This window comes from Vitis riparia, chromosome 18 (genome assembly GCF_004353265.1).
Source record: "Vitis riparia cultivar Riparia Gloire de Montpellier isolate 1030 chromosome 18, EGFV_Vit.rip_1.0, whole genome shotgun sequence".
In the NCBI taxonomy this organism is placed as follows: Eukaryota; Viridiplantae; Streptophyta; class Magnoliopsida; order Vitales; family Vitaceae; genus Vitis; species Vitis riparia.
This window is the reverse complement of record NC_048448.1, coordinates 9785040-9809390: the sequence shown is the minus strand read 5'-3', so window position 1 is coordinate 9809390 and position 24351 is coordinate 9785040. Positions and strand designations below refer to the sequence as shown.

The window sequence follows — 24351 nt, the reverse complement described above, 5'->3', positions numbered from 1 at the left end:
TGGTATGACATTTAGATCATGAATTAATCAATGATAATATCAGTCCAATTTAATCGAAATTGATTAAATTAAAGAATCAAACTAATATTTTAAAACTTACCACTATCATGATTTATAATTATTTAATATTTGATATAATTTTTCTTATATTTATTGTTATATATACTTCATAGATTTTTATTAAAATAATGAATTATTATTTACATTTATTATGTTTTATACTATAAATTTTAAATGTAATTTAAACATCAAATCCAAGTTGTTTAAACTTCTATAAAAAATAAATTAGACTTCTTAATTGAACTTGCATCAAATCAATCAGTTAAACCAATCTTAAATAAAAGTTCTTTTTTTTTTAAAATAAATAAATAAAATCGGGTGATAAATGGAAAAATGGATCCTAATTAAAGGCCTTCTCAATGGAGTAGTTTTCCTTTTTCTTGATGCTGAAAAAATTTCATCTTGGGCAACAAAGGAGGGTCTTTTTGAGTAAACAAGCCGAGGCAGTAGATTTCCAGAATTGGTAGTTAGTTAGGCTTGCGCCATAAGAAGATGATTGATGATCGGATTGGGGACAGCTCTTGACAAAATTAATGTAAATTTTTTGAATTTCTTTTAGGATTGAAACCTGAGCATTAATTCCACAGAAAGTGTGAGGAAAGTGTCGGAAAGCTGCTTCAAGCCTTCAACTTCAACGGTTGTGGTTGAATACTATATTAACAAGAAAGTGAAAAAAGAAAGAACCACCAAAACAAGTACACAAACACACACTTAACAGTCATGAAACCCAGAAGCTTCTGAGAGTGTGGATGTCATGTAATCCCTCACCTCCCTTGCTATAACACCTCTCATCGCATCCCAAAACCCCTCCGGAAAACTCTCCGCCCGCCGCTCCTCTGGTGTGGAACCGTGGGCACCCGGCGGCGCCAATGACAAGGTGGTAATCGGGTCGGGCTCCATTTCCGGGTAGGACCCAGATCCCGATGGCCCCTCCATCTGCTGACTCTGCTCTCTCTGCTTCTTCTTCAACGTGGAGTTCCAATGGTTCTTCACCGCATTATCCGTCCGACCCGGAAGCAGGCGGGCAATGGTGGCCCATCTGTTGCCGTACCTTGCATGAGCGGCGAGGATGGTGTCGTCCTCGGCCGCAGAGAAGGGCCGATGCTCTACACTGGGGCTGAGCTGGTTGCACCACCTGAGCCGGCAGGACTTCCCCGACCGACCCTTTATGTATCGGCTTATCAAGGACCAGTTTCGAGCACCGTAGCGCTCAACAAGACGAGTGAGGACTCTGTCCTCCTCCGCACTCCAGGGACCCTTTATTCTCTCAGATTTGTTGGGTTGCTTTCCAGATAAAGAAGACTCAGAAGAAGAAGAATCGGAAGAAGAGGTATAAGAAGAACACCTGTTGGTTGCTTCCATCGCGAGGGAAGAAAGATTAAATAAGGAGGATGGATTTGGACAGAATGAAGAAAAGGAGGGATACGAGTGTGGAATATATATGGAGAGAAAGGGAAGGGGAGAGGTACATGCACTTAGTGAGGGGCTATGCCCTTTTTGCTTCAAAGCGGGTACTTCTTGGAAACATCCTCTTGTAAAGTTGGTGGGGGGTGGTTCGAACCTCAACCGGTGCGTAGATGCGCACCCTGTTAATCCTACATCTTTTTATTTTCTGCCATCTCTGAAGTCTGATCTCATTTTGTCGCCTTTCATTCTCTTTTTTATTTTATTTCCCTCTTTTGGTTCTCTCATCTCTGTGACACTGAGACGACGGTTAAAGGTTGCTTCTGCTCCTTTTTAATCCTATTAATACTTTCCTGATTCTGTGTTCCAAAATCCATGGTTTAATCAAATGAGAAGAATCTGACTAGTCTTCTTCAAGGGGATTGAAACTTATCTCATCATTAAATAAATTGAACGTAAATAAAAAATATGACAAGAATCATGAGTGAGGAGATGAAAAGCAGGAGGAGAAATTTAGGGGCAATAATGAAAATTGGGAGAGGTGAAAAAAAAAAAAAAGAAAAAAAAAAAGGAAAAAAAAAAAAAGAATAAAATCATTCTCGTGCGGTCTCAAGGCTCAAGCTTATCAGGAGCGTTTAAAACATGACAAGAAATGCAGAGCTGTGGAACACATTAAGCTAAACGGCAAGTGGGGGCCATCCCTTTTTGACTACTTTGCAGACTTACAGCTGTGAAGCCCCAAATCCATAGCCTCAGTCCCCCAGATCAACGGCTCCCATCCACCCGCCCAAAGTAACTCCCCTAAAACAAATCCCTCCCCTATAATTAACCCCTTAAAATAAACCCAATTTGAAGATGATTTCAACATCTTCCACGTATGAAGGGCCCCACTCACAGCCTGGAAGAATCTCACGTGATTCGAGTTTGAATTGCTTTGACTTTTGGACTCTCCGGTCGCCAGTCACCCGTCACCCTTCACCCCCGCTCTCAACCAAACACCTCCCTACTGCTTCTCCGGAACAGACACGTGGATTAGGGTATGGAGGCTGGAACGCCACGCGCTGCGGATGCGGGTGGGGATGGTAGACTGTGGGGGAGTGGTGTCATGATGATATCCTAGCCGCCCACGTGGCAATATTTATGGGTTTTGGAGTTTTATGGCGGACTAGCGATGTAACTTGAGGAGGAAGCAGTTGGGCAGTTGATGATACAGCTGGTGCCAATCCTAACTCACCGACTCATGGCAGAGTTTTCAAACAGCTGAGAATAGGGTTTTATTTTATTTTGTTCAGACTTCAGAGTGTGTGAGTGGCATTGTAATAATAATAATAACAATGTCCGTACGTGGGACCCAATAGTTGGGATGGCAGGAGATATTTTGGAGTGAAACGCAGCAATCAGTGGGGGCCCATAGTGTCCCCTTCCAACCCATTTGCCGGTGGGTTTGGGCCTGTTTCGGACCTGCACAGTCTGTTGTCATCCTCCCTATGTTACCTCTCTCTCTCTCCACTCTCTCCACTCTCTAGTCAACCAATCGCCCATTTTTCTTGTTTGTTATCGCCGCTCATTGCCCACCTCTTGTTTTCTCGTTTCTCTAATCGGATATCTCTCACCTTTTTCTTTTAATTTTTTTCGTGTCTTATTAAATGATATAGATAGGAACCAGTGACTTTTTTTGTTTGGAGGTTGCACTTCGTTTTACAAAGCTTAAAAAATGTTTTTGGTTTTATCTGGATCCAAATGGATAACGGGGTGGTGTCTAATTTGGGAAAGCAGTGGCTTTGACCCAACTGATCTGGGCTGGTGTGGTCCAGTAGTGACTGCCAATTGCCCAGTCAACCAAAGATGTGATGATTGGACATTGGGCTTGGCGGCGTTTTCAATGACCTGATTTTTCTGGATTTACCAGTATCATTTCCAGCAGTTTGTGGGTATGGGCCTTCTGGCCCATTTCTACGTTTCAAACAGAAGGCGGGCCTGTCAACAACCCAATTCAGAAACACAATGAAATGGGAAAGAAGAAAAAAAAATTGTACTTTCTATTTCTTGAAATAAAAACTATTGAAAAAAATAACATAAAGGCTAGACAAAATAGATTAAGCATTCTCATGGGAAAACCACTAAGTCCAAAAGTTTTCTCTCTCATGGGAATTAGAATTTCTATATATTTGTATTTAATATGTGCATTCTTCTAACAAAAGCAAACTACAATTTGATAGCACATTTTATTTTTTAAAAATGGATAATTAATCATTTTCAAAAAAAAAAAAAAAAAAATACTAATTTTAGCAATCCATGCTAACATGAAAATTCCCCCTCTAGTTCATTGGAAAAAGATAGGAACTAAAATTACATAAAATGTGAAGAAAAAAATTAAAAAGAAAAATAGGAAGGATATAGAAAATATATTTAAAGTCAATTTTATATGTCACCTTAAACTCATTTTTAAACCCAATCAAACTTTAAATTTTCAAAACAGTAATTTAAATTATATTTGATTTTTAAAAAAAAATATTTTTAAATAAAGTAAATCATAATTGACTTTATTTTTTAATCATAGAGATTGAAAATTGTCTTTCAGGTCATCACTTCCCTATAAGTAGGTATCCCTTCATAACCCTCATATGGTGGTCGCAAGTAAGCTTTCCACACGGGTGGCTCCTGTTGCTAAATGAACACCATCTGACTATGAACTACTGAATTAAGGGAATGCGCTTAAATTAGAAAGATCACCAACTTGATGGACTACTTTTGAGGATGGTAGAATTAGATAAGACTAATGAACAAATTAACCAAGCCACTTAGTCCTAATCATGTAAGATATTTTTGGGGCGAGGATGACACGTGTTTGACGCGTAGGATATTCAGGGACAAATCTCATTTTTTAAGTAACAACCAACATAGTGATATAGTGGAATGAAAAAGAAAGCAGCCGACATCAAACTGGATCATTTGATCCAATGAAAATATTTTCCTCACATTCCACTTCTACTTCATCATTACGATGAGAATTTTCCAGCTCCTACACCTCCGTTACCAATGAAAAAAACGTGGAAACAAAGACTGAGAAAATTTCATTTTCTTGCATCCCAAACACGGTTGGAGAAAGAAATGGTTGGGATTTAATGGGAATGGGTGGGTTATCCATAACAGCACTGGCAACTTTACGGATGAGATGGAAGACAACACCTTATATTTTCATGTCCGCCAATATATAGCAACCCAATCTTGACTGAACAATACTGTCTATGATTTCTTTTTTCTTTCTTTATTAGTTGGGACTGTGACTGGTGGGCCGATCCAATGCAGTGTGATTGAGTGGCATGCCATAAATTTAGACCAGGACGTTTCATGCACATTCGGTGTAAGAGAATGGTGAAATTACAAAGCTTTTAAGAAAGGGAAAATATATGTATATGTTCAGGAAATAAGATGTTGACGAAAGCTCTGGTGTCCTTGGATTTCAAACCCCATACTCCGATGGTGATATGGCACACAATCAGAAGGAAGGATGGGAAAGAAAATATCTGGCAACAATTTTGCATCGGGAAAGGAAGCCTAGAAATTATTAAATTAGGCATCATGTGCTCAAAAGTGTCAAAACAGAAAAAGCTTTCACTTTTGGGATGTCTTTGTATCATCTTGGGCTCTGCAAAACGGCAGTGAATTTATGTTTGGGAGTAAGTGGCAAATGGGGGAAAAACCCAGAATTGGAATCATCCAAAAGGAAGAGGAGAGATTGAGAGAGTGAAAGGGTGATTAATTATGGTAGAGGTTTAGTTTACAAATGTAAAATATACCTAGGAGTGGCACATAATTGATTGATAACTCTTAATGAACTCTTACAAAGAAAATGCTCAACTCAGGACCTCCAGCACCATCTGGGTTGATCATGTGCAAAGCCTCGGAATCTTTGGACCCAACCACTCGCTCGAATCTGGCCCTCATGTATGTCAATTCCCCGTCTGCGGTGTCCTTGTCGGACTGGCAAGGAAGCACGCCTGCCCCCATTGAAACTCCTCTCAGAAGCTGCATGACATGAAGCTCCTCGTCTGACATTTGCTTCCTCCTAATCGAGTATCCAATCTTTCTGCCATTGCAGTACACAGCCCAGACGAACTCCTCCATTAGCTTCTTCTTGTGAGTCTTTGTCTCGCTCTCGAGTGCAATTCTGATTATATCCGAGGCCATCTCTTTATGCAGTAGGCTGGTAAGCATTGGGAGCTCTATGATGAACATGGGCACGCAATGAGGATCATCTTGAATTGCTAGGCTCACTCGCCCCTTACGGTACCCAAAAATTGTCCCTGTGGTGGCACTGTCCCCTATCTGGGGTCTTCTGGGTCGACCCAGAAGCGCCACCATCTTGCATCCTGAGGTCAGGAGAGGGAAGAGCTTGAACATTCGAAAGAATCCGCCGGAGGATTTGGAGCGCTTCTCATTAGAAGTCGGCCGGAGCAGGGAAAGCAGCGCCGGATTTTCCATTTGGTAGCATGGACTAGAGTGCACTGATGGCATCGAGAACTGATATTTAATACAGTGTATAAGCTAGGTTCCAACTTGCAATTCGAGAAGTGAGAGGAAAATGTTGTGGATTGGTGTGAAGAACACAAGATTAATATAGAGGGAGTGGGGTGTGGGAAAGGGAAAAAGGAGGAGTTGGGGAAGGTGGTTGGTTGGGTTGTCCTTGGAATCTTTGAAGTGGGGAAGGGCAAAGACCCCCCAAGTTGGTTAGGAGGTAGAAAAAATGGGGCTAAAGCTTGATGTGACCAAGTTTAGTGATGGAAAGTGAGGGTGTTGAAAGGGATAAGATAAGGGAGGTCGGACCACAAGTTGTGGGGGAGGAGGTGAATGAGAAAAATTAATAAATTAACAGAAATAAAAAAGATGAAAAAGGAGTCTGCTAATGCCGGGTTTGGCATGTGCCTCTCTGATCATTACATGGGGTATCAACATCACTTGCTTTATGCTTTTCCAATCCCATCCCCCCAAACACTCTCTAATTATTGAGGTGCATCTCATCTTTCCCCAATCCTCTCCCCTGTTTATCCATGGAAGCTTGCTTTTGCCATTAACTGGTGATGGCTCTTTCTCTCTCTCTCCCCCTCCCTCTTCCCACCTCTATTTCTCTGTCCGTTGTCAGACCAGTCTCATTCAATAAAGGCATGTTTGGCAACAAAAAGAAAAATTGAGTCGATGATCATATCTGGTGGATAATGTGTGTGTCGGATCCGGTTTTATAGTGTCACATATAACATCTGGCGTATAAGCGACCATCCCCAATATACACATTCTCAGCCATTAGTTGAAACTAATGTCTGAGAGTGTTGCTCTGTGAGACAACTAGATATACATATCTACCCTCATGCCTCTTCAACAAGAAACTCCAAATAAATGCTAGTCCAAGTCCAAGATAAGAACCATACACCAACATGCCTAATAAATTAAGAGTTCAAGAAGGGCCCCATGTGGTTGTGGCACACTGGCATGCATCAGTATCACCACCAAACAACGGCAATTTACGAATATGAAAAAGGGTTTTGTCGTTTTGGGTGTGCAGTGGCTGTAAAATGAACACAAGCCCGTTTTTAGGATTGCGGTACTAGGTATTTACTTACTTTCCTCCAGTCTAAAAGTTGTTAGATTTTTGTAGTACAAGGTCATAGAAGCTCATGGGAACCTATTCATTATCTAATAATTAAAATTAAGGCAGTCAATTGATCAGGGTCATAAGCACGCCTAAAAGCTCCGGACGTTTTTACAACGAAGTACTGTTTGGGATGATGCTGTCTATTCTGCTTTTAGGCAGAGGTCCCCTCAATAAACATGCTCAATCACTGAGCACATGCAGTGATTTGACAAAAAGTTATCTTCAACGTTAACTTGGCGTGTGAGAGATGCCCACAAGTTAGGTTTCACATAAGGGTTTACCAGAAGAGTTTGGTTTGAACTGATGCAACATAAATCCCACCAAAGCTCACATGATCCCACCCAAACAGTGCTTCGATTGAGAACAAATCACCAGTAAAACATCACTACACAGGGATATTTCAATTTCTGATCCCTCTAGAAAGTCTTTCTTTTTTTTTTTTTTGCCTTTTCAACTTTGGGATGATCCATCACTCACCCACCAACCATTCTTTCTCTATCTACTTTATTCATATGTTAAAGCAACTCATAAGGAGCATGCATCAAACTAAGAATAAAAGTGGAGTAAGTAAGAAGAGGTGATTCTTCAATCGAAGCTTTGTTGATGAATGATGATGATGCCTTCCAATAATTGAGGCCGTGATGGGGCCGCCGCTCCCATGTGTCGGATTCTGGCAGGTGTATAGCTGCTCAACTGCCATTGGTTTGTTTTGAAGTGAAAGCACAATTTTTTAGAAATAAGAATGACCCTTCTTGATGAGTGCAGCGGGGTGAGACCCACAGGCGTGAGAAGAAAACATTCTATCTTGTCACAGCACAATGAATTATGGAGAAAAACTTGGCCATGGTTAACGCTCTGCTTAGCAAAGATTTAGGAAACTCTAATCCCAAACTTACAAAATCGAATCACAAGGTGCATGCGGCCAATGATAAAGGGTCTAAAATGAAATAGTATATGAGACGGCCCTGTTTGGAAGGCTTCTTGAAAGTTGAAACCAGCAACAGAAAATATTTTTTTTTTTTTTTGACAAACTTTTGACAAAAATAATTTTTAAAAAATTTATTATGAAAAATATAATATTATTTTTTAATCTAAAAAATCAAGGGAGGTAAGCCAATTGCAATGGGTCTTCATTTTTTTTTTTTTAATTTAGAAGTGGAACGATGGCAAGTCCAGCAGAGAAAAGAGCTAGTTGCTATTATTGGAAGCAAATCAACATGGTTTGGTTCAATGTTTGGAACCATCCTGATTGACGGATAATTGTCTTCATTGAATAAGTAGTTATTTTAATTATTATAGCATCTTTCAAAGTTCATAAAAGATTAATAACTTCCATCGGTTTTATCATGATAAGATCCAAATTATTGGTTGGAAGAGAAAGCTTTGTTGATGTGAAAATTCACAATTTGCTTTGTACTTTTTTGGTTGGTGCCGAAGGCAACCATCGGAGCCACTCCAATCCCTTGTAACAAAGGACACCGAAAATGCCAATAGTGAAAAATGGAGTCAAGAAGAAAAAGACCATCAGGGAGATGAATGGTGTCTCCTTTCATCAGAGTCTTGACTCATCAGCAAGATGGTTCATCCGAGTGCTTCACATAACAACTATATTTTCAAAGTATTTTTTTATTTTTCAAGTTAAGAGTGTTTTTCTAAAACAATATCAAATAGATTTTGAGTTAATAATAAAATTGACCAATTATTAGGTTGTCAGGTTAAGACCAAGTTGGGCCAGTTTGGAGTTCATATGTAGGCTCTTCCATAGGGGACACAACAAGGATAATAAGGACTTCTGTGTTTATATGCTATAAAACAAGTTTCTAGATAATTTTGAATTCTTTTCAACTTTCTCGGCCTTCCAAAGTTTGTTTGTATCCTCTTGGCTGACTTTGAAACAGATGAAAGTAAGATAGTTTAAGGGGTCGACTTCTATGTTATTCACAAAATGCCATTAAAGTGAATATTTTCTCTCACTTCATTGATAATGTGCATTTATCTAGAGAAAAACCCATGCATGTACCTTGTCATATCCAATTAGAAAGAAAGAACGTCTCTTATTTTTGCACTTCTTTCGATCTATTGATGTGATGAATGAAAGTTACCCCAACTTCATTAGGGTTTATGCAAAAGTACTATATTTTTTTTATTTTTTTCTTAAACTATAATAGTTTGATGTGAGTGAGATTCGACGTAAGCCTCATCCTTTGAATAAATAGTTAAATATAAAAATAAAATTCATCTTTTAAACAAATGACTTTAGTATAAAATCAATACTTGTCTTTTGAAAAGATAAGTTTAATATAAAATCAAAACTCGTCTTTTGAGTGGATTAAATGATCATTTGAACCTTGCTTAGTTCTTTGGATACATGGTCATTGGCTGAAAATTTTTAGATTGCACCCTTCCCAACCCCAAGCCCCAACAGCCCCCCTCCCCTCAATTTCCATTTCCATTATGGCATCCCAATCTTAATGATGCCCATTCCCAGTTATATGCATCACTTGAATAGAAAAATGAAAAATCCACATCAACCTTGGGGTTGGTTACTGTGTCTCCAAGTTGGAAAGGAAAAACAAAGAATGGTGTAAAACCCTATGCCAAAGAGGAAAACTGAGATCCCAACAAGGTAATTCAGTTACAAGTACAATTGAACCAGTGGAACACAAATGGGAAGTTAATATCAGAGCCTTGGCCATTCTGGAATTGAAAAGGAGGATTGAAGAGGGTTTTCTGTGGAGAACAGGTGGATGCAATATGAAAGGAGTTTTCAAGGAAAAAAAAAAAGAGTTTTTCAAAATTTAGTGGTTCGTATGCGGTGTCCACATGTGGCAAAAATTTGTTGTACTTCTACGAATATTTTTGGTTGTGCGTTTTTTTCTTAAATAATATTTTAATAAAAAAAAATCTCAAACTTCATCCCATTATAATATTTTGGATATTTGGATATTTTATTTAATAAAATATTATAAAACTAGTAGTTTTAAAAATAATTTGAGATTTATACTAATTAGAAAACTAGTTTTTAATTTATGGTTTTTTTATAAATAAAAAAAATTCAAATTTCAATAGTTATTCCTTTTTTCATTTTTTTCATCCTCCTTTGATACTAAACCAATTTTCACCTTCGAAACTTAAAGAACATGAGGTCACTTAAATCAATTCCTTTCTTATGATCAAATTAGTCGATGGTGAAAAGAAGATTAACGGATAAAAAACATTATTTTTATTATCATTTTGGTATCTTAGCCTTTTAGTGGCATTCCCCTTTTATAATTGTTCTTCGCATAATGAGTTATGGAAAGATGATGATGAAAGCGTTGGTAGTTACTTAGCGTTTTTAATATTTATGATGATTATGGTAAAGTTTTCACGGTTCGACCTTTTTATGGTTAAATATAGGATGTGGTCATTATGTTGACATGTTTTGACCATCCTTTAGGTTGAGCTTTCTTAGCAATGGTCGATCTGCACTAAGGTGAGGTAATGATGATGTTGGTTGATTATATTTAATGCCTACAATAAGGTGGTCTCCCTAGAGGTGCCGTGGCAATTCCAGTTGTGAAGACATTCATATCTTTTTTTAAAATAACTATTTATTGACTCTTAAAACCAAAATTTAAAAATAAAATTTGAATAGCTATATGTTATCAAATAATTTTATTTCTATTTTTTAAAAAAAAAAATACTATACTTTAAAGAATCCTGACCCAGCTCCACACTTTTTTCAACCAGTTCACCCACTCAAATAAAAATCTCTCCTGTCTCTATTATCTAATATTTCATCAATGTTCATTTGTTCACTCAACCCAATCCACCTTCTACCTTTTGTTTTACAAATAAAATATTATTAGCAATAGTCGTTGATAATCAGTTAAGCAAGAAATCACAGGATTCCGATCATGACTCCATCATGCCAACAAGACTTGAGAAAAGTAGTCTAAAATGTCATGAATTTTCTCATGCAATGTCTGCACACCTTAAATCATCGAGGCGTGAGCTTGTTGGGATAAAGGAGTGGCACTCTGCTTTTGGACAGTTCTAGAATGAGTATAAGGTTTTGCAAATTTTGACATACGACAAGGAGAAAACAAAATAACCATAGAAGGCACATGAAACAAAAAAAAAAAAAAAAAATTGAAGAAGAAAAAAAAAACAATTTGAGATTAAATTTGGTTTTAAACTTGATAATTTTTTATATCGCTTTTTAAATTTCATTCATCTTTCAAATAAAATGAAAATTTTAAAACATATAAAATCGGCAAGACGCCTTTGTTTGTTGTGTTTTTTTTTGTCAACTTCGAAATTAGTTAAAAACGAGAAAGAGTTATTCAAATATTGCTTTGGTTTTATTTGGTTTTCGCTTAACAAGGTTGGATAATATACTTCTATAGAATATGGATTACATATGAGAAAATCCCCTATCCTAAATTTATTGACATTTTGTGATACTAATTATGTATTCTATTCAAATAATTGTTGATCTACATCACGGTGTCGTGTTAATTTTGGTTCAAATTGAATTTATTGGTACTTTAAGAAGCAAAACACAATCTCCAGAGCTAATGTTAAGATTAAATACTAAAGTCTTATTAACCATGTAATAAAGATGACGTGATTGTAATTTTTGTTATCAAAATCTAATATTTGAATTTCAAGGCAACTGACAATATAGTATGATAATATAAGAGTGGTTCAACTTGTTGCAAACCTAACATAACATGTAAGAACAAAATATATAAAGCATATCTCATATTTTTTCAAAAAAAAATAAAAATAAAAGGTTATGCCAAAAAAGATTGATTAATACCATGGTATTTCCCTTAACCAAACAATAAATGGATGTGTTTATAAAGACCTAACTCAAGATTTTTAAAGTTTCATGACAAACTCGAGGTAAATTACTTGGTTATCTCGTTAGCTAATTAAGATGTTGCTTTGTTAGTTAGAGTTTAGCCATTGCCACATATGTGTAGTATATGTTATGGGTTAACTTTCAAATTAATTACATAATGTTTTAGTAATGGAGACTGAAATTATAATTTGATTTTCCAATTGATTTTTCTTAGGTATAGCCCAAATCGCAATCTTTGAGATATTATATCATTATCATATCCATCCCCCCAACCCTACCCCCTAGGAACCCTACTAATGTAACGTGCATTGGTGTTACAAAAAGCGATAATTGAATATATTTATTATATTATAATCTTATTTTACCATCATCATAAGTTCATAACAACTCCACTTGTCACGTTCCGTTTGGAAATGTAGAGATTAGACACCATGAAATTGATGCAAAAAATGTCATTATTCACTAAATTGACACTAAACCATTACCTAGGAATGCGCGGAACAAATACCGAGGCACGTGCCCTGAATGTGGCGCTTTTTTTTTTTTTTTTATTTTATTTTATTTTATTTTTATCGTTATCAGTTATTTAACTGATTTTTTCCTCTACGCTCAACACCGCAACATCCATCAGGGCAAAGTGGGTCCTGCAATTTGAGGATCCAGATTGCTTACGGCCAATCGTTAACCCTGAGAAATGAATACGAACAAAACTAATTTATGCTTTAGATACACGCTAATTTATCCTAATCTATTTTTGATTGACGGCATTGGCGGCAAGGTCCTTGGCGTGTCTCTCACACGTCCATTGGAGTCTGGAAGACTATGAAGTTGAAGGTCAGCAGTATCCCTAGGCTCACTACCTCCATAAAAAATTGGAGGACGTAGAATCATTGCTGAATGAGCATGGCTGCACCTGCCGCATCTCAGGATAAGGTTACTTCTCCCTACGGTTCTTGGAAGTCCCCCATCACCGCCGACATTGTCTCCGGGGCCGATAAGCGTTTAGGCGGCACCGCCGTGGATGGTGACGGCCGACTCATCTGGCTCGAGACTCGCCCTACTGAATCAGGGTATAATATATGTGTTGTTCTTCCTTGCTCATTGACAGTACAGTTTGTTAATTCTAATAGCGTTTTTCCTCCGTGTTCAGGCGAGGGGTTCTTGTGAAAGAATCGGAGACAGCAGGGGGTGAACCTATAGATATTACCCCCAAAGAGTTTTCAGTGCGGACAGTTGCTCAAGAGTATGGAGGCGGTGATTTCAAAATTTCGGGCCATACCCTACTTTTCTCCAATTACACGGATCAAAGGCTATACAAGCAATCGATTTCATCTGGAGGTTAATACTTGTTGTCGCTTTTTGTTGTCCATATGTGTTTCTCTCAATTAGAGTTTCTTATCCTTTTTTTTTCTTTTTTTTTCTTTCTTTTTCTTTTTTAAAACATTCTACGTGCATCCTTTGATTGCCTTGAAATTTAGGAAAAGGAAAGAAACCCTAAAATTTTGCTACAGCGACCTGTCATGAAAGGGCATTTTTCTCAAATGTTTGGCTTTGTAGCTGAAGTAAAAAGTAGTTAGCCAGTTGATAGGAGATTTTGAACATTTTTGCCAGGATAGATTTAATTTTGAGACATGAGTTTTTATTAAAATTTTCAGTTGGAATTTTCTGATGTGAGATACTGTGATGGCTAGCAGATCCTTCTCCTGTACCAATCACTCCAGATTATGGGGAGCAGGCAGTTCGTTATGCTGATGGAATATTTGATTCACGGTTTGACCGTTATGTCACTGTGAGGGAAGGTAGCTTATCGAGAATACCTTTTATTCCCAGGACTTAAGTGGTCCATTTTTTGAAGTATGCACTATCTGTTTCCTTTCTATATGATACTTACGTATTGACTTCTCTGTATGTTTCAATTTTATAGATTCTCGTGAAAGCAGTTTAAATCCAAGCACAACAATTGTGGCAATAGACGTTAGCGACAATAATATCCAAGGTAAAAATTTGTCAAATACAATGTATTACACCCTCAGCCCTCTTCTTTTAGATAAATGATGAAAAAAGGCTGCTACATATGATAGACATGCCATCGGATATTATTTCCATGGAGATGATAATGTTTGGCCTGTTACTGGCATATGTGTTAAATTGAAAAATTCCTTTCTGCTGATTGGTTTGTCCTAGGATAGAAATTTGTGACTACTATCTTGGGGGAATGGCAACTATATGACATTCATTAATTGAGCAGTTCCATCAGAACCTAGAATGAATGGTTGTTCTTTAAATTAAAAGAGTTGGAGAAGATTCAGACTTAGGACTTGGAGCTACAATGGTTACACCATACTGTTTATGCAATGTGATGTGAGAGTCATGCATGATTTGGAAAGAATAAATGCATCATGAATTAGAAGATGGGTTATGAGTAAAGGAAGTGAGAAGATGTTGGGCATGGATGTTGAACAAAACGGCATGTGTTCAAGAGTATGTAATAGTTTGTGGAGTATGTTAAATCCTTCCTCTGCCATGGCATGAAAAATCCTGGAGGGATATAAAAATCACTTCCAATAAGTGATCCAGTCTATTTACCCTATTCTATTTTCAAACCAAGGAGGCATAGAATTTTTGCATCCTATCCCAAGTTCTTATCTTGCAAAAGAAACCTGGATGTAATGTATAAATAGTTTCTTGGAATTATTTTGGATGCTATTATATCATTATGTAATTGTTTATTATCACTTCTTTTATAGAAGGAATACCCGAAAGTAAAAACAATATTTTTAGAGTTCTTTAGAGCTTTTGAGAAAAGTAGGGCAGGTGTTTTACAATACCTCTTTGGAGCTTTATGTAGTAATTCTAATTATACTCTGATGTGAAATGCTGTTTTTTCCTCTTTTAAGTTATCATAGTCTGATGATAAATGTTGTTTCCTCTTTTTTCCCCTTTTATTTGTTTTACATGCCATTCAGAGCCCAAAGTATTAGTTGGTGGCAGTGACTTCTATGCCTTCCCTCGTGTGGACTCTAAAGGAGAACGGATTGCATGGATTGAGTGGAGTCACCCTAACATGCCTTGGGATAAAGCAGAACTTTGGGTTGGCTATATTTCAGAGAATGGGTGAGTAGGATTCCCTTCTGTATGCTGCCATAGCTCTCTCCAGTGTCTTTTCATTTTCTGAGGATTATCTTTGCATTAGAAATCCGATTTTCTTTTCTTATAATTCAGCTTATTACATCATAAATTAAAGGTATTTTATGTAGACTAAGAGTTGTCTGGGAAAGGCAAAATAGGGACTGACCTTAATTGAGCCTGGTTGATTTTGTGATGCATGCTCGGTTTCATAACCTTCTTCAAGGAAATGCCCAAGAAGACAATAAGTCCACTTTCCAACTACATGATTTGGGTGCTGAAAGGTTAGGAACCAGATCCTCCCATATTTAGTGCTTCTCCTCCTTGTTGCAAAGATGGAGGAGGTCATCTTTCAGCAACCATACATTAAGTTGGAGGCATGGGTGTAAGGTGCTCTAGCCATGCTAGCTTAATAGTTTCCAAAAACCAATAAAACAGTTATAACCTTCTTTATTTTCACCTTTCATTCTTAAAGTTAAATCTAGGGTTACACACCCACACATTTATGCTTCTATATCTATTTATATTTCTTCACTTCATGCTCCTGTTCTCTCTATTACTTTTTGTTCTACTTGTTTTAATGAGGTTCAAAGACACCCTTGAGCTTACTTCTAAGATGAAACATCCTTTAAATTACTTATCTATTTATTTGATTAATTTCTTATGATTTCCTAGGATTAATGTTAAGAGTTACATGTTAGTACCTTTCTGTTGTTGCATTAATATTCTTAGTACTCTCTTGCAGAGATATCTGCAAGCGCATTTGTGTTGCTGGTTGTGATCCTACGCTTTTGGAATCTCCTACTGAACCTAAGTGGTCTTCCAGAGGTACCTTTTTAATTGTTTGCCTGGTTATTGAAAAATTCTGCAACAGGCTATGTTCGTATCAAAACTACTGTGTTTTTTTGATAGGTAAAAAAAATACAGTTTTCAGTATTAAAAATGTTCAATTGTTTTTGTAGGATGATTTGAATTTCATACCATGATTTGTAGCTTCCTTGTGTAGCATATGAAATCATTCAGAGAACAAAAAAATATATGCTTGGGGTAAACTTCTATCTATGACTCAGTGCAAACAACTGCCATATTTGTTCTGAAATGAACAATGGAATCAACTACTTTGATATCAATCCTGCAATAAGAGGTGCCAAATTCCATGTTACATGGATTGGTGAAAGTCTCAAGATGAATACCTGGCTCCTAGTTAGTCCTTTGGAATTTGCTAAGTTCTACTTGGATTCTAGGAATTAATTATTTTCCCCAGTTGATTTCTTTGACAATTCTTGACTAATTGTCACAGTTTAAAAGGTTGCTATTTTAAATCTATATTGAAAATTCTATTGCCTTGTTAGTAGTTTCAAACTTTTTTGAGGGTTCAAGTCACTGCATGTATTGATTCATTATGTTTTGAAACTATGCAGGGGAACTATTTTTCATTACTGACAGAAAAAGTGGGTTTTGGAATCTCTACAGATGGGTAAATTCTGACTGGCATTTCAATTATTTGTACTTAGATGAGATTGTCTGAATAATGATTGCATGCCATCCCCATGAGAAACTGTTGAAGTTTGTGAGTTGTGACTTGAAGGACTCCTTAGTTGCATCAAGCTGATCTTCCCTTGTTTTTATCACCCTGAATCGCTGTGATTTCCAGCAGTATTACCAGAAGTTGTTCACAGGAAGTCTTCCCACCCAGTATAGGCATGTTAAACCATAACATCATAGATTATGCCTATTCCTTCAAACATTCCCTAAACTAAACCTAGAAGACATGTTCTGAGCTTTGACGAGAGGGCATAGCAACAAACAGAGTTGACTTTTCATGTATTCTCCATAAACTACCTGGACCATTGATCATCTCAGAATATTTTCCTTCTCCCTATGCCCAGGGGAATAGCAGATTCAACAAAGAAAATTCCTAAATTGTTTATTCTATAAGATAATGACAGAATATTTATGAAGAGCCAGCATGTCCTTTGGCTTTCATTGCCTCAAATCTGTAAACAATTTCTTGCTTCAAATACAATTGTCTTTTATGGACATTGTTGTACTAATACCAATTGAAAAAAGTAGCAGAAGTGCTCCCATGAACAAAAAGTGATGATTTATCAAATATATGAATTGAATGGGTACTACAAGTGAAAAAAGAATATGATTATTCTGACATAGGAAGGGCCCTGCATTTACATGAGAGGGATGGTTTGACCACCAGATAGAGGAAGACATATCCATTGCAATGACTGTAGAAGCATATATTTAACAGAGCAATTTTCTTTTTCCTGTGTTTTTTTTTATTATTGTTTTTATTATTTTTATATTTTATGTGCCGGACCATTGTTGCTTGGGCTGGTTGAACTTCATTTTTAATATCAGAATTGATTGTTATTTCACTCTGCCAACAGATTGAATCCAGCAATGAAGTGGTAGCAGTCTATGCCTTGGATGCTGAATTTTCAAGACCACTATGGGTTTTTGGCATTAGCTCTTATGAATTTCTTCAGAGTGGTGGGCAGAAAGAGTTAATTGTTTGTAGCTACAGGTCTCTCTAAGAAAGCTGATGAATTTGTCTTCTCTCTTTTGCTTATTAGCCTTTTATTGTTTGCTTAATTTTTTTCAATTTTGATTCATCTATTTCTTTAATGTAATGGAAGTTGTGGATGATTACGTGCAGGCAGAATGGGAGGTCATATCTTGGAATTTTGGATGTTGTTAATAGCTCGTTGTCTGCCCTTGATATTCCTTTTACAGATATAAATAATATTGTACTTCCAAAAAACCTATTCCCACTGTATTACTGCAATTGAAAATTTCTTAAGTATCACCTGGTGATGGTTTTGTAAGACGTGCATATTCTCTTTTGCAGTCATCAGGGATTGACTGCTTTTACATTGAAGGAGCATCAGCAGTTCATCCATTATCTTTAGCTAAGGTACCTTGCCCTGTAACACGTCTCTTTTGTCTTCTGCTTTTTCTTCTTCACCTCCTAGTATTTTTGAATTCTTACAAAATGCTGATTTTAGGAGTTACCACTCCTAATTTTCCTTTTTTAACACACCTCAGCATTTTTCTTCTTCTTCTTCTTCTTCTTTTTTATTTATTTATTTATTTTTATTTAATGTGTGTATGTGTGTGTGTTTGCAGGTGACTTTAGATGATCATAAATCAGAAGCAGTTGGTTTTAAGATTATTTGGTCTTCTTCAGCTGATATTTCAGAGTACAAGTCGTATTTCAGCTTGCCAGAGTTAATTGAATTCCCGACAGAAGTTCCTGGCCAAAATGCTTATGCATACTTTTATCCACCATCCAACCCCATTTATCAAGCTAGTCAAGATGAAAAGCCTCCACTGTTATTGGAAAGCCATGGTATGTCCTCATTGTAAGATTGGACTCATTGTAATTGAGGATTAACTCTAAGGTAAATTGCAAGGAAAATAAAGAAATTTTCTAACAATTCAAAGTTCAGAGCTACCTCAGTACCCAAATAATTCCCTTCTATATATAGAACCTATCCTCAAAAGATTCCTTGCTAAAATTGAAACTGCTAAAATTAGAATATTTCAATACTCTTTGGCAACCAAAAGGAACCTAATACTTTAGGGCAGTTTCCTTCCAATTATTGAATTTCAGAATATCCTAAAATTTCAGATATCTTGCAAAATTGAATGATTTTTGAATTGCTTTGTTGCTTACATCAACTGGACCACAAGGCTGTTAGCTGAACTAATCATGATAGATGATTTTCTCTATACCTTCTCTTAAATGAACAGTAAATTATTCTATGCATTGAACTTGTAATGGTATACATGTGTGATATACTGCAGGAGGGCCGACCGATGAAGCGCACCAAAGCTTAAATTTGAGTATCCAGTACTGGACAAGTCGAGGTTGGGCATTTGTGGATGTGAATTATGGTGGAAGCACTGGTTTGTCCTTACTTTCTATTACACTTATTATTATTTTTTTTAATTTCATTTCACAATGAATTGGTAAACTCCTATCAGTGAACTCCCTTAATGCCAAATCTAAGTTGTGTAGCCCTTCTTGAATTTTCTGTTTGTTTTGCTTCATGTGTATGTTAGGCCACCACTGCTATTATCTTGACCTATTGGACCAGCTGGTTTTGACCTTATATCTTATTATATATCATTTCTAAGGTGACATGTATAGTATTTTGAAGGTTATGGCAGAGAATTTCGTGAACGGCTTTTAGGACGCTGGGGAATTGTTGATGTCAACGACTGTTGCAGTTGCGCTAAATTTTTGGTAATTATTTCCAAGTTTCTAATGGATGACTATGTTAAGTGATCATTCAAATCACGGTAATATTCATTTGATGTCTAGGTGGATAGTGGAAAGGTAGATGGAAAACGGCTATGTGCAACTGGTGGTTCAGCTGGTGGATTCACAACATTAGCTGCTCTTGCTTTCAAAGAAATTTTCAAGGCTGGAGCTTCCTTGTATGGCGTAAGTTGTTTGATCCTCCCACAATATGAGGTATTTGCTAGAGGTATTTGGTTGTTTCATCCTTCAAAACAGCTGATTTGACATCTCCACTTAAAAGACTATGGAACTTCCAAACTAGCTTCATCTGTGCCCTTTCACCTTTTCCTTTTCATATCAATTTTCTGCATAGCAATTGTCTCTTATGAAATTTATATTTAATAGAAAATAGAATCATATCAAAAGGCCCCTCCCAAAATTGGATACACAATACACACGAAATATATGAATTGCAGCAAAGAAGACAGAAACAAAGTAAAAAGGATACAATAAAATCCCGAACACTAAAATCTCCCCATTCCAAGAAGGTTCCTTGTATCCAAACTATAATTCAAACTTCAAAGAGAATGAAGATTGTAGATCTCTCTATTCCAGCAGACAGTGCACAGAAGATTAACAGCACTTCCTGGTGCTTTCACCTCACCAATTTTGAATTTTTTTTCATCCCCTTCTCATCAGCTGGTCAATGGTTATAATCTGTTTCCCCTGCCAGGGTTTTCTTTGCAAACCATATTTAATACATGTTCTAGTCAGACCAGCCAGATCCTTTTATATATAAATGTGTGTATGTGTGTGTGTGTGATTTTTTTTAGTCACATCTTTTGATTATAATTGGTTCTTGGATCTGAGTATAATATTAAGGCCAACATTATAGCCTGACTTGGTTGCGGGTTAATTATAGGCTTTTCTAATTGAAACATCGAGCACCTTTTTTAATGGTAGCAGGGGTGATGAACTCAAGAAAAAATATGTACTCTTGTCCTTTGATGCTAATTGCTAGTTGAATGATGACCATAACTTTTCCATTGCTATTCCATGATGATAATTCTATATTTTGAAGTTTGAAAAACTCTTTAAAGAAAAATCATATTGTGATAAAAATAATAAATATTTTGATTTATTTTCTAGAAATCTGAAACTGACTATGTTTTATATCTCAATGGTCCATGAACAGATAGCTGACTTATCCATGTTGAGAGCAGGAATGCCCAAATTTGAATCACATTATATTGATAATCTTGTTGGTAAATAACCTTTCAGGAAATTTTTATGTTGAATTACATATTCTGTGATAGTCTAAAATTCGATTATACTTTCCATATTGAGTATTCATGCAATTGTCAACTGGTTTCAGGAAGTGAAAGTGCTTACTTTGAGAGGTCACCGATCAATTTTGTTGATAAATTTTCTTGCCCCATTATTTTATTCCAAGGATTGGAAGACAAGGTATGTACAAAACTTCATCTTACTTTTTGATTTTTTTTTGTCCTTGAGGATGACTATGGATATCATTATGGTTTCAGCATGGGCAGGTTGAGTCCAACCCAACCTGAATCCAACTTGAAGAAACATGAGCTTGGGTTGAGGAATCCCAACCCAAGCTTGGATTGAGGATTCACAAGCTTAACCCAAAACCTGACCCATCTATACATTTGATCATTTATTATGTATTTTATGTTAGTATGATCATAATTTTGAAAGTCAAAAGTTAATGTTTGTTAGATACAATAAAAAATTTTGAATTGTGATAAGTTTTTAATAATATTTGACATTTTTATTGGTGATAGATTTTACCTATATTATAATTAATGCATGAAATTAAAGAGAGTAGATAAAGTTAAATATAAAACAAAAAATGATAGGTATAAACATGATATGAAATTTTAATTGATGCTAAAATTAATCTCTTTTATCATATAAACTATAATTATGTTAATGTCACACTTATTTCAAGTTTTATGTTGTAATGTATTTCATGTTACATCTATGAATCCATTATTGTATCAAATTTAGTTTGTAGATATATTTTCTTAATATATAATTGATGTTATAACCAATGCAAAGTATATCAATTTTACAAAAAAAAAAGTTGATTATTTATTCAACCTGGGCAACTCAAGAACCCAGCCAAACCTGACTCATTTGGGCTTGGGTTGTCTTTCAACCTAACCAACCTGTGTAAGTTGCAGCCTTGGATTTTACAGATTTATAATAGAATCATGTGATTACTAGTCATTGTTGTAAGGGTTACAGAAAAACTAGGTATGTTGGTCTTATTGACCAGTTATTATTAGCCAATTTGAAGTGAAGTTACAAGTTACAACTAGTTTTGATTGCCCTTATGGCTAATATGCATTCAAATTATTGGAAAAGATGACTTGTATCTCAGCCTCGTAACATTAAGGGGAACTACATTCTTCAATATGTCGTGGTTTCTTGAATAGTCCTTTTTTCCCTTCTTTTTGAAGTCAGATCTGTAGTTTTTCTAGGCAAGGAATATTGGTTTTTGGCAACATCATGCTATTACTTTACTAGAATTGGACATAGACAGTGTTCATTTGACTTGAAGTTAAATTAGATGGATAAATTCTAGGTTTTTCTAAACTCAACCTAAAATTGGGAAAATTTCATCTTAGATAACAAGGCTAGATGATAACATGATATGGTTCCCCTCTTTCTCTCAATCATCATAGACATTCATGAATATTAACTTCAATTTGATAAGAGGCAGTAAGGCAGTGCTGTGTGTCAGATGTTGACAATTTTTTTGCCTTTATCTTTGTGGGTGATAGTAATGTTGGGTTTAATGCAAGTTCTTTTTTGCATGATATGTTTATAGATAGTCAATAAAATATCTATTTAAGCAAGTACTTCAATAAGTAATGGTTCCATTAAACTATCAATTGCTAGTGAGAATCCCATTTTGATCACTAGCTCTCCAAGAATTGGACTAGAAAATGAAGGATAACTTCAACAAGATTGAATTTCCCCCAGTCTGCAAAATGGTGTATCATTGTACAATTTGAACTTGCCTTAACCAACTGGAGAGAATTAACTACAGGTTCACCATGTTTAAGGCTCCATTTGAATAATGGACAGTTTTAGGGAAAGGTAAAAAATGAGGAAAAAATCCAAATTATCTTGCTTATTTTACTTCAAAAACCAATAAGGAAAATCAAACATTACAAAAGGGTTAAAACTTTATACCTCTTCAAGGTCTTCATTCTTTTATGTAGAAGAGAGAAGAAGATAAATAAATTTGGAGAAGCATGCAAGAAAATTTTATTGAGTTGGAACCTATTTTTTATTTTTCTCCCTGTTTACCTTTGTGCTTTCTCGCAAACTTTCTAAATCCAACTAGAACCTAAAGGAACTAGGAATTAGAAGCTGAAAGCCTGAAAGTCCAAGCTGGTGTTGTGTTTTCCATGTATCATCTGCAATGGACTATTGACTAAAGCAGCAGGTTCCACTACATTCCCATTTTTCAGCAACATTTAGTTCCAAATTTGAAATTTCTCGTCTTTTCCACAGGTGGTACCCCCAGAGCAAGCTCGTAAAATCTACCTGGCACTGAAGAAAAAAGGTTTGCCTGTTGCTCTTGTGCAGTATGAAGGAGAACAACACGGTTTTCGCAAGGTATTTGCAATTTCTATGTTTAATCTAAGCACGAAATTTATATTTATGAGGGAAACATTAGTACTAATCAGATAACTTTTTACACAGGCTGAAAACATCAAGTTCACACTCGAGCAACAAATGGTGTTCTTTGCTCGTGTAGTGGGACACTTTGAAGTGGCGGATCAGATTACTCCAATCAAAATTGATAACTTTGACTGAGACTTTGATATAAGGTACATCCAATAAGCTTCAAATTTGGAGACTAAACACATGGGACCTTGTTGTATGTGTATATATTTTTAAATGGATCACTTACACGTACAGATGGCAGTTGATCATGTATTAATATTGCGAAAAATTCTGGACATTCTTAGAAATGAGTGTTTCAGGTCATGCTGTCTGCTATATAAACATCAACAGAAACTCATCTTCATGTTGATTTGGTGTATGAGAGTCGTCCATAAGTGTTGGGTTCTGCATATAAGTTCACAGAAAAGTGTAGGCAGCACAAAGCATATATGTATGATTAGAGGAGAAGTCACACGTTAAAGTCGAGCTGAAGTTTGAGGTTCAAAATCTCATCCCAAACCTGTAGGACTTAGTCCAATCATATTCATCTTGATCTTGTTCATTATGATATCGATAATTGATCTTGGCATTTTGTTGAATCAAGATGACTAGGTAATCTTCGGAAATTTTGTGTGACCATTAAGAGATGATGCCAAGACTAATTAATTTTAGTGATAAGGAGGTTTTGAGATGGTGTGATGCCTTTTTGAACCCTTCTGACAATTTGGTTGCGAATGAGAGGGGGCAATGGAAAGGAGGAGAGGTGCTACGTTTTCCATCTGCCGCTACTGCTACTTCATATTCATGGATCATCACCCTTGAGTTCAAGATGAAACGGCACGGATAATGAAATGGGTAATTGTTATTTAAAGGATATTTGGGTATAAATGCGCAATGTGTATTTGGTGGGAATTTGGGCAATGTGTATGCACATTGATGTATGAAAAATAAAAATTGGTATAAGTATACAAAAAGGGTATTGTAACAATATATTCAAATAAAAATAAAATAAGAAAAGTATATATTTTTTTTAATAATTGCTTTATAGTGAACATATTTAATATGAAAAATAAGATTACTTTTTTGAAAGATAATTTATTATTTCAAAATAGTTGCATTTTGAACACTTAAAGATACATATTTAAAGTTCCTTTTTATTATTTTTATCATTTATTTGTTGAAAATAAAAAGTACTTTTTATTTAATGACCGACCATTCTAATATTTTATGTACCAAAATATTAAAGATTGACGTCAAATATAAAAATGGGTATTATAATTTTTAAATAAC

The 24351-nt window shown here is 36.0% G+C and overlaps 3 protein-coding genes across 4 annotated transcripts; 1 reads left to right on the top strand and 2 right to left on the bottom strand.

Moving 5' to 3' along the window:
- Positions 1-581: 581 nt before the first annotated feature.
- LOC117906214 (transcription factor MYB73-like) lies at positions 582-1644 on the bottom strand. Its single transcript, XM_034819189.1, has one exon. The coding sequence runs from the start codon at positions 1420-1422 to the stop codon at positions 772-774; it is 651 nt and encodes a 216-aa protein (XP_034675080.1). The 5' UTR covers positions 1423-1644; the 3' UTR covers positions 582-771.
- Positions 1645-5059: 3415 nt separating this feature from the next.
- LOC117906053 (protein MIZU-KUSSEI 1) lies at positions 5060-6185 on the bottom strand. Its single transcript, XM_034818995.1, has one exon. The coding sequence runs from the start codon at positions 5980-5982 to the stop codon at positions 5296-5298; it is 687 nt and encodes a 228-aa protein (XP_034674886.1). The 5' UTR covers positions 5983-6185; the 3' UTR covers positions 5060-5295.
- Positions 6186-12722: 6537 nt separating this feature from the next.
- On the top strand, positions 12723-23429 carry LOC117906030. 2 transcript variants are annotated; one of them, XM_034818962.1, is made up of 18 exons: positions 12723-13036; positions 13117-13304; positions 13661-13765; positions 13891-13962; positions 14933-15080; positions 15838-15920; positions 16514-16569; positions 17495-17631; positions 17764-17854; positions 17956-18021; positions 18234-18456; positions 18915-19016; positions 19271-19356; positions 19435-19587; positions 20549-20618; positions 20729-20820; positions 22906-23010; positions 23098-23429. In XM_034818962.1, the coding sequence occupies exons 1-18, from the start codon at positions 12864-12866 to the stop codon at positions 23209-23211; spliced, it is 2064 nt and encodes a 687-aa protein (XP_034674853.1). In that variant the 5' UTR covers positions 12723-12863; the 3' UTR covers positions 23212-23429. The 2 variants fall into 2 exon arrangements, with proteins under 2 accessions (XP_034674853.1, XP_034674854.1); XM_034818963.1 differs by having other exon boundaries at positions 12726-13036; positions 19435-19557.
- Positions 23430-24351: the final 922 nt, after the last annotated feature.

Excerpts from the sequence above, each read along its gene's own strand:
- LOC117906030 (XM_034818962.1), top strand. The coding sequence starts at position 12,864 with ATGAGCATGGCTGCACCTGCCGCATCTCAGGATAAGGTTACTTCTCCC. Across the intron at positions 17,632-17,763 it reads TTAATTGTTTGTAGCTACAG|GCAGAATGGGAGGTCATATC; the intron begins GTCTCTCTAAGA and ends GATTACGTGCAG. Across the intron at positions 18,457-18,914 it reads ACTGTTATTGGAAAGCCATG|GAGGGCCGACCGATGAAGCG; the intron begins GTATGTCCTCAT and ends GATATACTGCAG.
- LOC117906214 (XM_034819189.1), bottom strand. The coding sequence starts at position 1,422 with ATGGAAGCAACCAACAGGTGTTCTTCTTATACCTCTTCTTCCGATTCT.
- LOC117906053 (XM_034818995.1), bottom strand. The coding sequence starts at position 5,982 with ATGCCATCAGTGCACTCTAGTCCATGCTACCAAATGGAAAATCCGGCG.